A 14,122-nucleotide genomic window follows, 5' to 3' on the forward strand; every position below is an offset into this window, starting at 1 on the left:
TATTCACTGTCATGCCTTTTAATGAAGCTCCCCAATCTATCATAGCCAACTCACTCCTCATACCTTCGTAGTTTCCTTTGTTTAGATTTAGGACCCTAGTTTCAGATTGGACTTCTTCACTTTCCATCTTAATGAAGAATTCTATCATGTTATGGTCACTCTTCCCTAAAGGACCCCGCACAAGATGATTAATTAACCCCTTCTCATTGCACAATACCCAATCTAGGATAGCCTGTTCCTTAGTTGGCTCCTCAACGTACTGGTCTAAAAAAACTCTCATATACACACTCCAGGAATTCATCCTCCACAGTATTATTGCTAATTTAGTTTGGCCAGTCTATATGTAGATGAAAGTCACCCATGATTACTGTAGTACCCTTGTTACATGCATCTCTAATTTCCTGTTTGATGCCTTCCCCTACATTACCACTACTATTTGGAGGCCTATAGACAACTCCCACCAATGTTTTCTGCCCCTTTTTTGCTCCACCCAGACTGATTCTACATCTTGATTTTCTAAGCCAATATCCTTTCCCACTATTGTTCTCATTTCATCTTTTACTAACAACGCCACTCCACCTCCTTTTCCTTTTTGCCTGTCCTTCCAAAATATCAAATATCCTTGGATATTCAACACCAACCTTGGTCACCCTGCAGCCATGTCTCCGTAATCACAAATATATCGTATCCATTTACATCTATTTGCGCTATTAATTAGTCTACCTTATTACGAATGCTCCGTGCAGTCAGATACAGTGCCTTTAGATTTGGCTTTTTAATATATTTAGACATCTGAACATTTGTGTGTACTATGGCCCTATTTGTCTTATTACCATTTTTTCTTACCTGGACCCTATTTGTTAGTGCAATCCTTTGTTTGTACGCTCTGTCCCTTCCTGACACAATCTGGTTATCCTTACCCCAATCACTTTCCTGCACTGCTTCCTTGTCTTATCTCTTTAGCATTCTAGATTTCTCTCCAACAGGACCCTCCCCCCTTCTTATTTAGTTTAAAGCCCTATCTACCTCCCTAGTTATTCGATTTGCTAGAACTCTGGTCCCAGCACGGTTCAAGTGTAGTCCGTCCCAACGGAACAGCTCTCTCTTTCCCCAGTACTGGTGCCAGTGCCCCACAAATCGAAACCCACTTCTCCCACACCAATCTTTGAGCCACGCATTCATCTCCCCGATCCTATTGACGCTATGCAAATTTGCTCGTGACTCTGGTAATAATCTAGAGATTATGACTATTATGTCCGTGTATAATTGAGACACGGACTGCAGGAGTTGATTATAACAAGTCTTTACTGAATGGAGACAACCTGGACACTGAAACTACAGAAGCCTGCTAGGGCCTTTTATACAGGGGTGGTCACTGCCGGTACTGCAGTCTGAGACCAGTTATTCCCTTAAAGGTACATACACAACAATGACCTTTGTGGTTCTGCTTTTTAATTTAGTCCCTTTGGTCTCTCTGCAGACATCATTGACAGCACCAGCACTCAGGAGCATCAAAAACAAAGTAAGAGCCAATGGGGACACGGCCCCCTTAAATACACCTGCTGCAAACTCCATCAGAGCAGCTCAGCAGACCCGCACCTTGTGATCAGGGCGGGTAACGCGCCCGGCGGGCTTAATGAGCCCAATCAGCAGGGGACTGCGTCAGCAGACCAGCTGGAGCCAGGAGCGGGACCAGAACCCGCCGACTAAAAGTCCCGACGCCAACCCACCTCCATTCGGAAAATCCAGCCCTGCGTGTTTAAGTGAGGGTCCTTCAATCTGATTGGTTGACGAGCCTCGTTGTAGCTTTCCCTGCTCACACGCCACAGATCCCCTGTAGAGGGCACCGCACTGGATCAGACACCCAGTGACAGCAAGTCTCCGCACAAAAGCCCGCGAAAACGCTGTGGGCAGCCATCAGCGTAACGCCATTCCTTCGGCACTAACTGCAAAATTCGGGCCATTATCAGCTTACACTTTCAACAACTTGCTACGCAAAAAATTAAAAAACCTAAACATACAAGGGCAAGTCTAACTAACGACAGATGCCATTTGCTGTCCTGCTACAGCAAAATCTGGCCAAATAAAACACTAGAAAAATGACTGTTTCCTGCTGCACCTAAATTTCTGGGCTTACTTTTACACCCGTTTGAACCAGTGTAATTGCAGGAAATTCTGTAGTAGTGTAATTATGTGCATAACACATTCACACCCAAGTTTTCTTACTCTTTTATACCGGGTATTTGTTTTACATCCTGATTACGCAGGTCTTTGGGCATAAATACACAGGAAATTCCACCCGTATGTGCAGCAAGTCACCTTCACTTCAAAATTTCCTTATACTGAATGACTCACCTCCACCCATGAATTCAATTCTTTTCTTGAAAGAAATAATTTACGTTGAGTTAATACTTACGATTGCATCTTTTTTGCACAAATCGCAGCTTGCATGCTGTCCGATAGGTTGAAAGCCTGATTACGTCATAATTTTGGGCCCCTGGAAAGAAAACAAAATAAGTCATCTTATGTACAGCCATAAAAAGACCAAGTCCCTGATGGCACCATGGCATTAATTGTATTTCCAACAGAATTAATACCTGTTATCAGTTAAATGGAAAAATCCGCTTGGAAACTCATTTTGCTGAATATTGGAATTAGAAAAACAAATTACTTTGGAGAGTGGGTGATGTAGTGGATTACAACATTGTCTTTCCAGCCCCAGACTTTCAGCTTGAATCCAGCCCACATGGATGGATTAAAAATAAGAATTTTACTAGATACATGTTTAACATACAATAGTTAATACTGCTCATGGCACAATATGCTTCAACAGTTGAGTGGTGTGACAATATAACATTCCACACACAGCTCCATAACTTTAACTTGCAGTATTCAAGGTTATAAAACTTATTAAAATGTGAAGTTACGTTGCATTTCATTTTTTTAATGTATATGTGATATTTGCATTGGATTGAAGAATGGTTGATCTATTTCTTTAAAATGTTAATCTGGAGTTCTGTATTTATTTGAAATATGTCAGTATATTTTTTTTATTCATTCACGGGATGTGGGCGTCGCTGGCAAGGCCAGCATTTATTGCCCATCCCTAATTGCCCTCGAGAAGGTGGTGGTGAGCTGCCACCTTGAACCTCTGCAGTCCGTGTGGTGATGGTACTCCCACAGTGCTGTTAGGGAAGGAGTTCCAGGATTTTGACCCAGCGATGAAGGAACAGCAATATACTTCCAAGTCAAGATGGTGTGTGACTTGAAGGGGAACTTGGAGGTGGTGGTGTTCCCATGTGTCTGCTGTCCTTGTCCTTCTAGGTGGCAGAGGTTGCGGGTTTGGGAGGTGCTGCCAAAGAAGCCTTGGCGAGTTGCTGCAGTGCATCTTGTAGATGGTACACACTGCAGCCACGGTATGCCGATGGTGGAGGGAACGAATGTTTAAGGTGGTGGATGGGGTGCCAATCAAGCGGGCTGCTTTGTCCTGGATGGTGTTGACCTTCGAGTGTTGTTGGAGCTGCACTCATTCAGGCAAGTGGAGAGTATTCCATCACACTCCTTACTTGTGCCTTATAGATGGTGTGAATTTTGCAGAACCTGTGATCTGCCCTCATTACAGTGCAGAACGAAGAAATCATTATTTCAGCAACCATTATTATTGCAGTGGCTTTTTCCTTAATCTAGAAGATAACTTAAACTGATCAACATGGTTGTTGAAAGAGCAGACCTTTTCTGGTGTTCTGTGTTAGTTATGTCAGTAGCCCCCATATCTCATTGCAAAACCAATTGCAATTCTTTTCAAAAACAATGGAAACTCCATTATTTCCATATAGATGACTTTGACTGTTTGCCAGGATTATATAAAGCAACATTCCGAATAGAAAAGCATCAGAAAATGTGCCAGTTTGCTCCATTTAACAGATCAATGGCAAAACTAATTCTAGTACAGGGTACCAGTAAAATTCTGTGCTTCAGCTGGAGAGCTGCTCTTTCATCTAAAGTTTTAAATCTTTACCTCAGAAGCCAATTTAAGTGACCTCTCTGTGCTTGCAGTCAAGCCACCTGCATTTCCAGGGACCCGGTACACCAGAATAACCAAACACATCCCGTCTGATAATTTCCAGCAAGGCTACAAACTCAGACCCTGTACGTGGCAAAATCATCTGGGAGTACCTCGTTACACACAGTAAACACGACCAGAACACAACTCCATCAGCACCTAAACTGCACTCGTGTTCCACCCCAAAACAATCTGCTTTGTAAGGAAGCAAGAAAATAAAGGAAAACTAGAAAGTTGAGATAATGAAGATATGAGGGAGCACCAATATGAAAATAAAGAATTACAGTAAAATTTAAAAATGGAAAAAGGTAATCAATTTTTAAAAAAAATTGGAGAGCAAAGCTGAAAAAGCACGTAGTATAAGAAAGTCAACAGAACTAAACATGAGTACGATAGCAGATCTTTTGCTAGGTCATGTTGCGGTCCAAAGTGGAGGCTGTCAGGTCTTTGATCAAGGGGTGGGGGGATTTAAGGGGGTTGTTGAACCTGGGCAGTCCCTGGCACCTCTTGGCTGCTAGGATCGGGCTCCTTAATGCACTAAATTATTGTAAATTTTGCTTGGCTTCTTAATACTCATTATATTGAGGGAGAAATTAATATATTTTTTTAATTGCTTATTCATAATTTGTGAATGAGCAATGTAGGTTAAGAATGCTGTTCCACAAGGTCATCGGCCATTTTTCACCCCACAATTCTCCAGTGGGAACAATAGGACTATGTACCTCAACTGTTCCTCATCTATCTCATACTGTTTGCTCACAGGGCTCCCTGGAAGCCAGACATCTCCCTACTTTAGCACCCGTGGCACAGGCCGAGAAAGAGTGGGGAAACTGGGGGAAAAAATCTTATAAAACCCAGAGGGAAAAAAAGAAAATGACCTAGGGATTTTTTCTTCACCAACTCATTCTTTCCAGAACATCAAAAACTTGAGGATTCTTTCCCTCCTTAACGTTACCTACTTCCTACATTCAACAGGCTTTTAACATCTAAGCTTGACATCATCTAACCGCTATTGTTCAAATTGCCATGTCTGCTCTTGTACTTATTCAAGCTTAGTGCTGTCCTGCATTTGGGCCTTGGCCTTTCACCTATCACAATTATTTGTTTTCATTGTACTTAATTATCAGACCAACACAGCGAAGAGAAAACATTCTTTCCTAAAAAGGACTATTAAAATAATCACTCTCCTGCGTCTTTATACTCCCAATTTCATTTCAACAGTGACACAAAATGTTGAATATTTAATATTAATTTCAAGTAATCGAATTGATTGTTGTGCTGAAATTCTTTGAACAAATAACAGAATACTGTAGGAACGGTAGTTCCTATCTGAATAATTGCAGTTCGACTCAGTAAATCAAAACAACAAAGTTTAATAACAACGAAGTTAACTAGTAAACTACAGGAGAGGATGTATACAGGTCTGTTCAGGCTGCGAGGCACTCGAAGACTGCTGGAAGGTTCTGGAAACCGACGTCATGGCGTTCTTCGCGCCACTGGCAGTCACGGGATCGGCGTCATGACGTCATCACGCAGAGTATAGGAAGGTACATACAGTATAGTTAACAAACAGTTCAAAGGTGCAGTGCGTGGCTGCACTACAATGCAGTTAAAGAGATTATTCTCAAATGTTCTGAGTCTCTTAGTGGCTCCGCCACAGGCGCCTCCTCAGAATGCTCTTTAACAGAAAGTGTCAAACGAACAGGAGGCTTGATAAGCCTGGTCGAGCGACGGCGAAACTCAGGCAGCGGGAATGGAGCGTTGAAGGGCGAGTTGGTTCTTGGCTGCGTCTGGAGCGGCACGACAGGCATGGAGGAAACAAGAGGTGCTAGTGTAGGCGACGTGGAAACCGATGCAGGCGGTTCACTGGCGGGCTGGTGCCGAGCTGGTCCGGCGGTCAACGGAGGTCGACCACGGCGAGGCGGTTGAGCAGCAACGACTGGTTCACTCCGATCGAGATGGGCCGGTTTAAGTCGGTCGATAGAGATGGTAACTGGTTTGCCACCGACTTCCACCGTGAAAAAATTTTCACCCGATGAGATGACACGAAACGGTCCAGCATAAGGTGGTTTTAACAGGCCTCTGAGCTTCCTGCCGAATAAAAACATACTCAGAGCTCATTAGCTCTGCCGGGACGTGAGGCCTCTGTAGGTTGTGATTCGAGGTTGGAATAGGTAGTAAATTCTTGGCCACCTCCTGATGCTGGAGGAGCTGCTGAGCCGCAGACCACGATTCCGTGTGTGAAGGGATAAAGTCACCTGGTACCCGAAGCGGCTGGCCGTAGACTAATTCGGCCGATGAAGACTGGAGATCATCCTTGGGGGCTGTTTGAAGGCTGACTAACACCCAGGGGAGTCTGTCCACCCAGTTGGAACCACGCAAGCTGGCCCGGAGTGACGCCTTGAGCGACCGATGGAACCGCTCGCACAGGCCATTCGCTTGCAGCTTGGCACCCAAACTTTGCGCGACTGCTGTCCACAACTCTGACGTAAATTGTGGGCCTCTGTCAGAGGAGATGTCGGATGGTACCCCGAAACGAGCTACCCACGATTAAACGAACGCCCGGGAGACGTCTGATGCAGCAGTAGCACTCAATGGGATCACCTCTGGCCACCTGGTGGTACAGTCCACTACCGTTAGGAGATGTGTGAAACCTCGCAAAACGGGAAGAGGACCCACTAAGTCCATGTGTACGTGGTCGAAACGGCGTTCTGGCACCGGAAATTCGGCCAGTGGAGCTTTGACATGGCGATTAACTTTTACTTTTTGACAATCCACGCAATGGTTTGTCCAGTCCCGGACGTCCAAATGCATTCCTTTCCAGACAAATTTACGGGACATTAGCCGTTGTGAAGCACGCATCCCTGGGTGCGATAACCCATGTATGGCCGGGAAAATTTTCTTACGCCATTCCAACGGCACGATGGGCCTGGGCACTCCCATGGATGTGTCACACAAAAGCGTGGTTCCCGCCGCCTGGAACTTAACATCGGCCACCTGCCAACTGGAAGGCGTGGTCCGTATGCCTGTACTTCGGGATCTGCCAGTTGCTCTTCTACCAACCCAACGAAATCGATACCCAGGTGGACTGCCTGGACTGGAGAACGGGAGAGACAATCGGCCACGAGATTATCTTTGCCGGACACGTGCCTTAGATCCGTCGTAAATTCGGATATAAAGGTGAGGTGGCGCTGCTGGCGGGCTGACCAAGGCTCTGTCGTTTTTGCCATTGCGAACGTTTGTGGTGCACGAATGCAGTAAACGGACGCCCTTCTAGGAGAAAACGGAAGTGTCGGACGGCTAAAAACAGGGCCAACAACTCCCTGTCGAAAGTGCTATATTTTTGCTCGTTCTTGCGAAGCTGGCGGATGAAGAATGCTAACGACTGCCACGCACCATCGACCCATTGCTCTTGAACCGCCCCGATAGCATAATCGGAGGCATCTGTAGTGAGGGCGATGGTCGCACCCGGTAACGGGTGAGCAAGCATGGTTGCGTCTGCCAATGCCGCCTTGGTGTTAAGGAACGCCTGGTCCATCGGCGGCGTCCAAGTGATAGCGTCCTCTCCCGACTTCCCTTTGAGCGCTTCGTACAGCGGCTGCATCAACTGGGCTACTTTGGGGACGAACCGGTGATAGAAGTTCACCATCCCCAGAAACTCCTGCAGGGATTTGACTGTGTGCGGCCGTGGGAATGCTGTAACTGCTTCTACCTTGGTAGCTAGTGGGACGGCACCATCTGAAGTGATTGTGTCCCAGGAAATCGATGCTGGATAATCCAAACTGGCATTTGGCGGGGTTGATGATGAGGCCGTGCTGGCTGAGATGGGCAAAAAGTGTGCGCAAATGCTGTAGGTGTTCCTGCGAATCTCTACTGGCGATGAGAATGTCATCCAAGTAAACAAAAATAAAAAGGCAAATCTCATAACACAGAGTCCATGAGCCGTTGGAAGGCCTGCGCTGCGTTTTTCAACCCGAAAGGCATTCGGAGGAATTCGAAAAGTCCGAACGGTGTGATGACCGCCGTTTTGGGGACATCTTGCGGGTGTACCGGGATTGGGTGGTAACCGCGGACGAGATCCACCTTGGAGAAAACGGAGTTGCCAGCCAGATGGGCCGAAAAGTCCTGGATATGAGGTACTGGATACCTGTCCGGTGTAGTGGCTTCATTTAGACGTCGGTAATCCCCGCAAGGTCGCCAGCCACCGCCTGGTTTGGGGGCGATATGCAGTGGGGAGGACCAAGGGCTATTGGAGCGTTGGACGATCCCAAGGCATTCCATGGTGCGAAACTCGGCTTTTGCCGCTGCGAGCTTGCCTGGTTCCAACCGACGTGCCCGGGCATAAACCGGCGGTCCCTTCGTCGTGATGTGATGCACCACTCTGTGCCTCGTGACTGCTGCCGAAAAAGTAGGCCTGGTGAGCTCTGGAAACTCCCCGAGCAGGCGCGTAAACCCATCCTGTGCTGCAAGCGTACAGGCAATCGACCAGGACCTGGTGGTGCTGCGATGACACGACAGTGGGTGGAAAGTGGACGCATTTATGAGTCGGCAGTGTTGGACGTCGACCAGAAAGCCGTTGGAGCAGAAAAAATCGGCCCCCAGGATAGCCTGTGAAACTTTAGCCACAATAAAGTCCCAAACAAATCTCTGTCCGCTGAAGGTTAAATTGATTGTCCGTTTTCCGAACGTGCGGACATCCGCGCCATTAGCTGCCTCGAGGGGTGGACCGCGCCCGCCGGATTGCAGATCGAGCCTTGAAGCTGGCAGAATACTGCACTGGGATCCAGTGTCGCATACAAATCGTCGCCCTGTCATGGAATCTGCGTTGTACAGTAGCTTTCCCGTCGAACCAACCGCCATGGTGAAGTGGACGTTTTTTTTAGACCCAGTCAGTTTTGCCGAAGGGCGCGGGCTTGGTGGGGGGGTTTTTTTGGCGAAAAACTGCAGGGCGGGCGGCAGCATCGAGCTTTGGCGCCAAAACGGGCGTGGTATGCACACCAGCCTGCAGGAGGGGGGCTGGGCTGCGCCCGCGTGGGGGAAGGGCGCCTCGTGGCTGCACAATACTGCTGCCCAACAGTAAAAAACTTGTCTGCCTCAGCCGCAAGTTCTACACAGTCCGTAATCGGAGAATTGGCCAGGGCCTTCTGAACCGGTTCTGGTAGCTGGTTAAGGAAAAGTTTGCGGAACAAAAAACATTGGGGCTCCGAACCCAAAAGAGTGAGCATCTGGCTCATCAGTTCAGAAGGTTTTGAGTCCCTGAGGCCGGGCATAGCAATAAGCCTGCGTGCGCGCTCTGACTTATTGAGACCAAACACCTGTAGTAAACGAGTTTTAAGAGCCTCATACTTGCCCTCCTCTGGTGGATTGCCCAGGAGGCTGACGACCCGCGAGGCCGTGGTGCTGTCGAGAGCGGAGACCACGTGAAAATAACGGGTCGAATCCGCTGTAATCTCTCGGAGTGAGAACTGGGCTTCTGCCTGGAAGAACCATGCTGATGGCTGTTGTTCCCAGAACTGTGGAAGTTTGAGGGCGACGGCATTCGTGTTCATTCTTGAATCTCAACGAAAGTTGTTCGACGAGATCGGGGTCACCAATGTAGGAACGGTAGTTCCTATCTGAATAATTGCAGTTCAACTCAGTAAATCAAAACAACAAAGTTTAATAACAACGAAGTTAACTAGTAAACTACAGGAGAAGATGTATACAGGTCTATTCAGGCTGCGAGGCACTCGAAGACTGCTGGAAGGTTCTGGAAACCGACGTCATGACGTCATCGCGTTCTTCGCGCCACTGGCGGTCACGTGATCGGCGTCATGACGTCATCACGCAGAGTATAGGAAGGTACATACAGTGTAGTTAACGAACAGTTTAAAGGTGCAGTGCGTGGCTGCACGACAATGCAGTTAAAGAGATTATTCTCAAATGTTCTGAGTCTCTTAGTGGCTCCGCCACAATACGTGTTTTTCATTATAATTAATGTCCCACTAACAAACTGAATTCCCAGAAATCACATTTCAAAATGGCACATTCCTGCAATTTCATTAATGTGCAAACTCTAGGAAAACAGACACGCTCCCATGTTTCTGTTCAGTGGAATCTCACCCCCTATCTATCTGCCTGAAGTAATTCATAGTTAATTATCCATCCTTGGTTCTTAAACAACAGTAACAAACTTTCCCTATAATCTTCCAAATTATTATAGTACATAGATAATTAGACATTTTACACAAGACCAAATTACCATTTCAAATGTAGAACAATCAGTTGAAATCAAAATAGGAATAACCAGCTACAACACATCAGTCAAAAACCAAGCAAAACAAAACAAAGTGGCAAAATATAGCTTACTGCTGACACAAGCTTAGTTCTTTACATCGCTCTAATAGGTTAATCAAGTGTTCCTCAGTACTTTCTGCATCGAATCACTACTTTCCACCTACTGGTATAATGCAGAGCATCAAAACCTGTAATTTTCCAGATATTGCAAAGAGCAAATTTAGTAAAACAGAAAAGACAGGAGCAAATTGTTTGTGTAGATGGACAAACAATGGTTGCCTTATGCCACACTTCCTTGGCTTTAGAGATATTTAGTGGAAAGCTGCATTGCCCTTTGCTGCTTTTAATCTGACCACCACATAACAATATGCTCCTTTCTATCTATAAGATGATGCACCTTATTGCACTGATAAAAAGCAAACAGGTCAGTCGTTAAGCCTGGATTGTTGCTTTAATTTAGCAATGTTGGTGGGAGATTCACTGTTGTTGGAGTTACAAGCTTTATAGTCAGACAGATATTTTTAAACCTGTATCCTAAATCAATTATTTACTAAATGCAGAGTAGCGCTCCTGCTAGCCTACCAGTGCGGTGATATGAGCAAGTGGAGACACCTGAACTGCTTGTTCCCACTCATCCTATCATCAAGATATTTTAATACAACCTGAAGATTGAAGTGCAAGTCAAACCTTCAAGAGAACTTGAATCATGCAAGATTGAAAGAGAGATGAGGAAGGTCCCACATTCAATCCCTTGTTTGTATTGAACTCGTTGACCTCAGCTGAGCCAGCATCAGGTATTGCAATTGGCGCAGTGTCATTTTAGATTGGAAGAGGACCAACAGTTCCAGCTCCTGATCACTACCTGGTAATGCCTACTGCAAAGTGCTTATGTGTGGACATTGGCTGATAACAGGATCAGGATTACCTAAGATGCTCCCAACAAATTGAACAGTTTACTGTCAATTACTGATCACGTTCACATGTAAAGAAGTGTCACTTGAGTGAAGTATCAGAGGAGCTTCTTCAAGATTCAGCAAGTTAAGGCAGCGAGCAGCCATGCGGGCCTGAAAGATTCCATGTTTGACTCCTGCTCGGTGCTGACTTCACTAATCTTGCATGGTCAATACAATTGGTCTTAGGATCCCTGTGCCCAAACACTATCCAACAGCACTTGCTTCATTTATGGACAGTAGGAGGATAGAATTGTTAAGTAGCCTTCCATAATTCACAGTCAGGGTCACAGAGCTGATCTAACCAAGGGTGATGTGTAGGAATAACAGGCAACAAGGAAACCCGTGCTCACTGCAATTGGGATTCAAGGGTGCTTACTGATTGAGTTATGGATTATATTAAAGCCTAAGCCTCGGCAGATACCACAAGTTCATCACTGCCTCTGTACAAAGTTATACTAATTCTATGAAAAAATTACAATAGATATTAGTTTCAAACTAATCTGAGAAAACTCTCAGTTTGCAAACGCACAGAGTGAAGCAGTTGGAAATGTACAAACTGTCCAAGATTTGCTCCCACTCTGCCAGAAACAAAGAATTTATGGCTCATAAAATTCCCCCAAAGGAAGTGGAAGATTTCAAGCTTTCTCTATTTACTGTGACATTTGAGAAACTCAAATTGCATTAGTCACAAGTGTCAGCAGATAACCATGAGAGTTAAAGCAAAATGTAGCTCGACAGCTACAAATTGGGATTGAGAGAAAACCTCACCACTAAAGCCATAACAAGAACATAAGAAATAGGAGGAGTAGGCCATACAGCCCTTTTGAACCGGCTCTACCATGGAATAAGATCACGGCTGAACTTCTACATCAACTCCACTTTCCCACCGGATCCCCATATTCCTTCATTCCCTTAGTGCCCAAAAATCTATCAATCTTGGTCTTTAATATGCTCAACGACTGAGCATCCACAGCCCTTTGGGATTGAGAATTCCGAAGATTCACAACCCTCAGTGAAGAAATTTCTCCTCATCTTAGTCCTACAGCCTGAGGGCCTCTTATCCTGAGATTACGCCCCCTAGTTCTAGACTCTCCAGCCAGGGTAAACAGCCTCTCAGCATCTACCCTGTCAATCCCCCTCAGCATCTTAGATATTTCAATGAGATCACCTCTCATTCTTCTAAACTACAGAGAATATAGGCCTATTCTACTCAATAATTTTACCTCCTGTCTCTAAATTAGATATAGATTATTACTTAAAATGGGCCTGAAGACCATTAATTTAAATGAGTGAATAGTAAAAGTAATCTAACAAGAGAATCCTTGATTGCTTGTGACCGCATTCCAAGTCGTTCCATTTATACTTTGTGATGATCGCGCTGAGGAGGTAGTCTGGGTGTGTGTCAGGGATAGAGAAGGATTTCAGGAAAGAATTAGGGCTGTTTTTTTTGAGCGCCAAGCTGAGTCCATGATAGACGCCACATTATTCCCTTCCAACAGCTGCGGACACATTCCACCTTCCCAAATATGAACCGTATCACTACCTCCAAATGAAACATTTCCTCCTCCGACATGAGCCAAGTTCTCCCACCGCCACCGCCCCTCACAAAATGTACTGCCACTCCCGAACAGATCCTGCAAACACATCTTTGCTCCGTGATTTTCTCTAGTTCAATAACAATTTAAAAATATTAGGAAGAACTTCTTTGCACAGACTGATTAAGTAGGGTGGTAAAGAAGAAAGATATTAAGTACTTTCAGAATACAGTTGGATGTCAAAACTGAAAATGTAGGATACAAAAACGATGATTTTTCTGGACCGGATGACCTTTTCTTATCCTTTACTTTTCTTAAGTTCTAATGCTGCAGGCAAAGTTGAAATACAAACTACTTGGAGTAATTTTATTACTTGTCATTATTGTTTAATGGGAACCTCTTTCTTGCCTGAGAAGAAAACAACAAACAAGTGCATCAGGCACAAGATATCATATGTATTGCTGAACTCAGTTATCTGAAAGCTGATAGTTATAGTTCTGAAGTAACTTAGCTGAGTAACCAGCACATGAGAGGTCATTTGACTACGCAGTGGATGCGTATTTGTGGTGTGAAAAGAAAATATATTAATCTTTCATTATGTTGGTATGGCCTACATCAGTCCCATGAGTGGAAAGCATGTAATTAATCTGCCTGCACACACTGTGGTTAGAGGAAGAGTGGCACATGGTGTATGCATAATAAAACACGCAAATTACCCTTCAGTAAACTCTTTTCGGTCAACAGAAAAAGGAACAGGGCTGCTTAATAAAATAAAATGAGCTTTGTGCATTATCCACAGTCGAAGCTTTTTCCACCTTTTCCAGTTAAAAATTAAACCATCCATGCAAGCGACCTATTTTGATAAAAGGGGTAGACTGAACTGTTTTGTTGCAATTCATATTTTTGTTTTATCTGCAAGACTTGTGTGAAGTTGTTGCACATACTTTGAAATGGGTTCTGATTGCCTGAATTCAAAAAAGATCTAAAATGTTGAATGGATAGAAGAGAAAGAGCACAAGGAAGAAAACTTCTATCACATCAGTCTGCTTTTAATTCAAATCCAGATCTTCCCAAAGCATTTCTGCTCCATTCAGCCCAACTACTCTGTGCTGGTGTTTATACTTGAGAGTCTCCTCCAATTCTATCTACCTCATCTCAACCTTTCAGCTTATCTTTCTATTCCCTTTTCTCTCATGTACTCATCTAGTTTCCTTTTGAAAGCATCAAAGCTATTCCTGTGGTAGCGAGTTCCACATTCTGAGCACTCTGAGTAAATAAATTTCTCCTTATTTCCC

At 44.9% G+C, this 14,122-nt stretch overlaps 1 protein-coding gene across 15 annotated transcripts in view; it reads right to left on the reverse strand.

Annotated features, from left to right (window-relative positions):
• dtnba (dystrobrevin, beta a) overlaps positions 1–14,122 on the reverse strand; it is a 694,100-nt gene that overhangs the window by 450,792 nt on the left and 229,186 nt on the right. For all 15 annotated transcript variants that reach the window (XR_015079517.1, XM_085996923.1, XM_085996913.1 and 12 more), the window contains exon 3: positions 2,417–2,497. Coding sequence is in view for 14 of the 15 variants with exons in the window: in XM_085996913.1 (XP_085853039.1) it covers positions 2,417–2,497 (81 nt within the window). In the remaining variant the exon portion in view is untranslated. The remainder of the gene's footprint in view (positions 1–2,416; positions 2,498–14,122) is intronic.

The sequence above is a fragment of the Somniosus microcephalus genome, chromosome 9 (assembly GCF_052327205.1).
Source record: "Somniosus microcephalus isolate GS21.2 chromosome 9, FLI_Smic_1.0, whole genome shotgun sequence".
NCBI classification, from domain to species: Eukaryota; Metazoa; Chordata; class Chondrichthyes; order Squaliformes; family Somniosidae; genus Somniosus; species Somniosus microcephalus.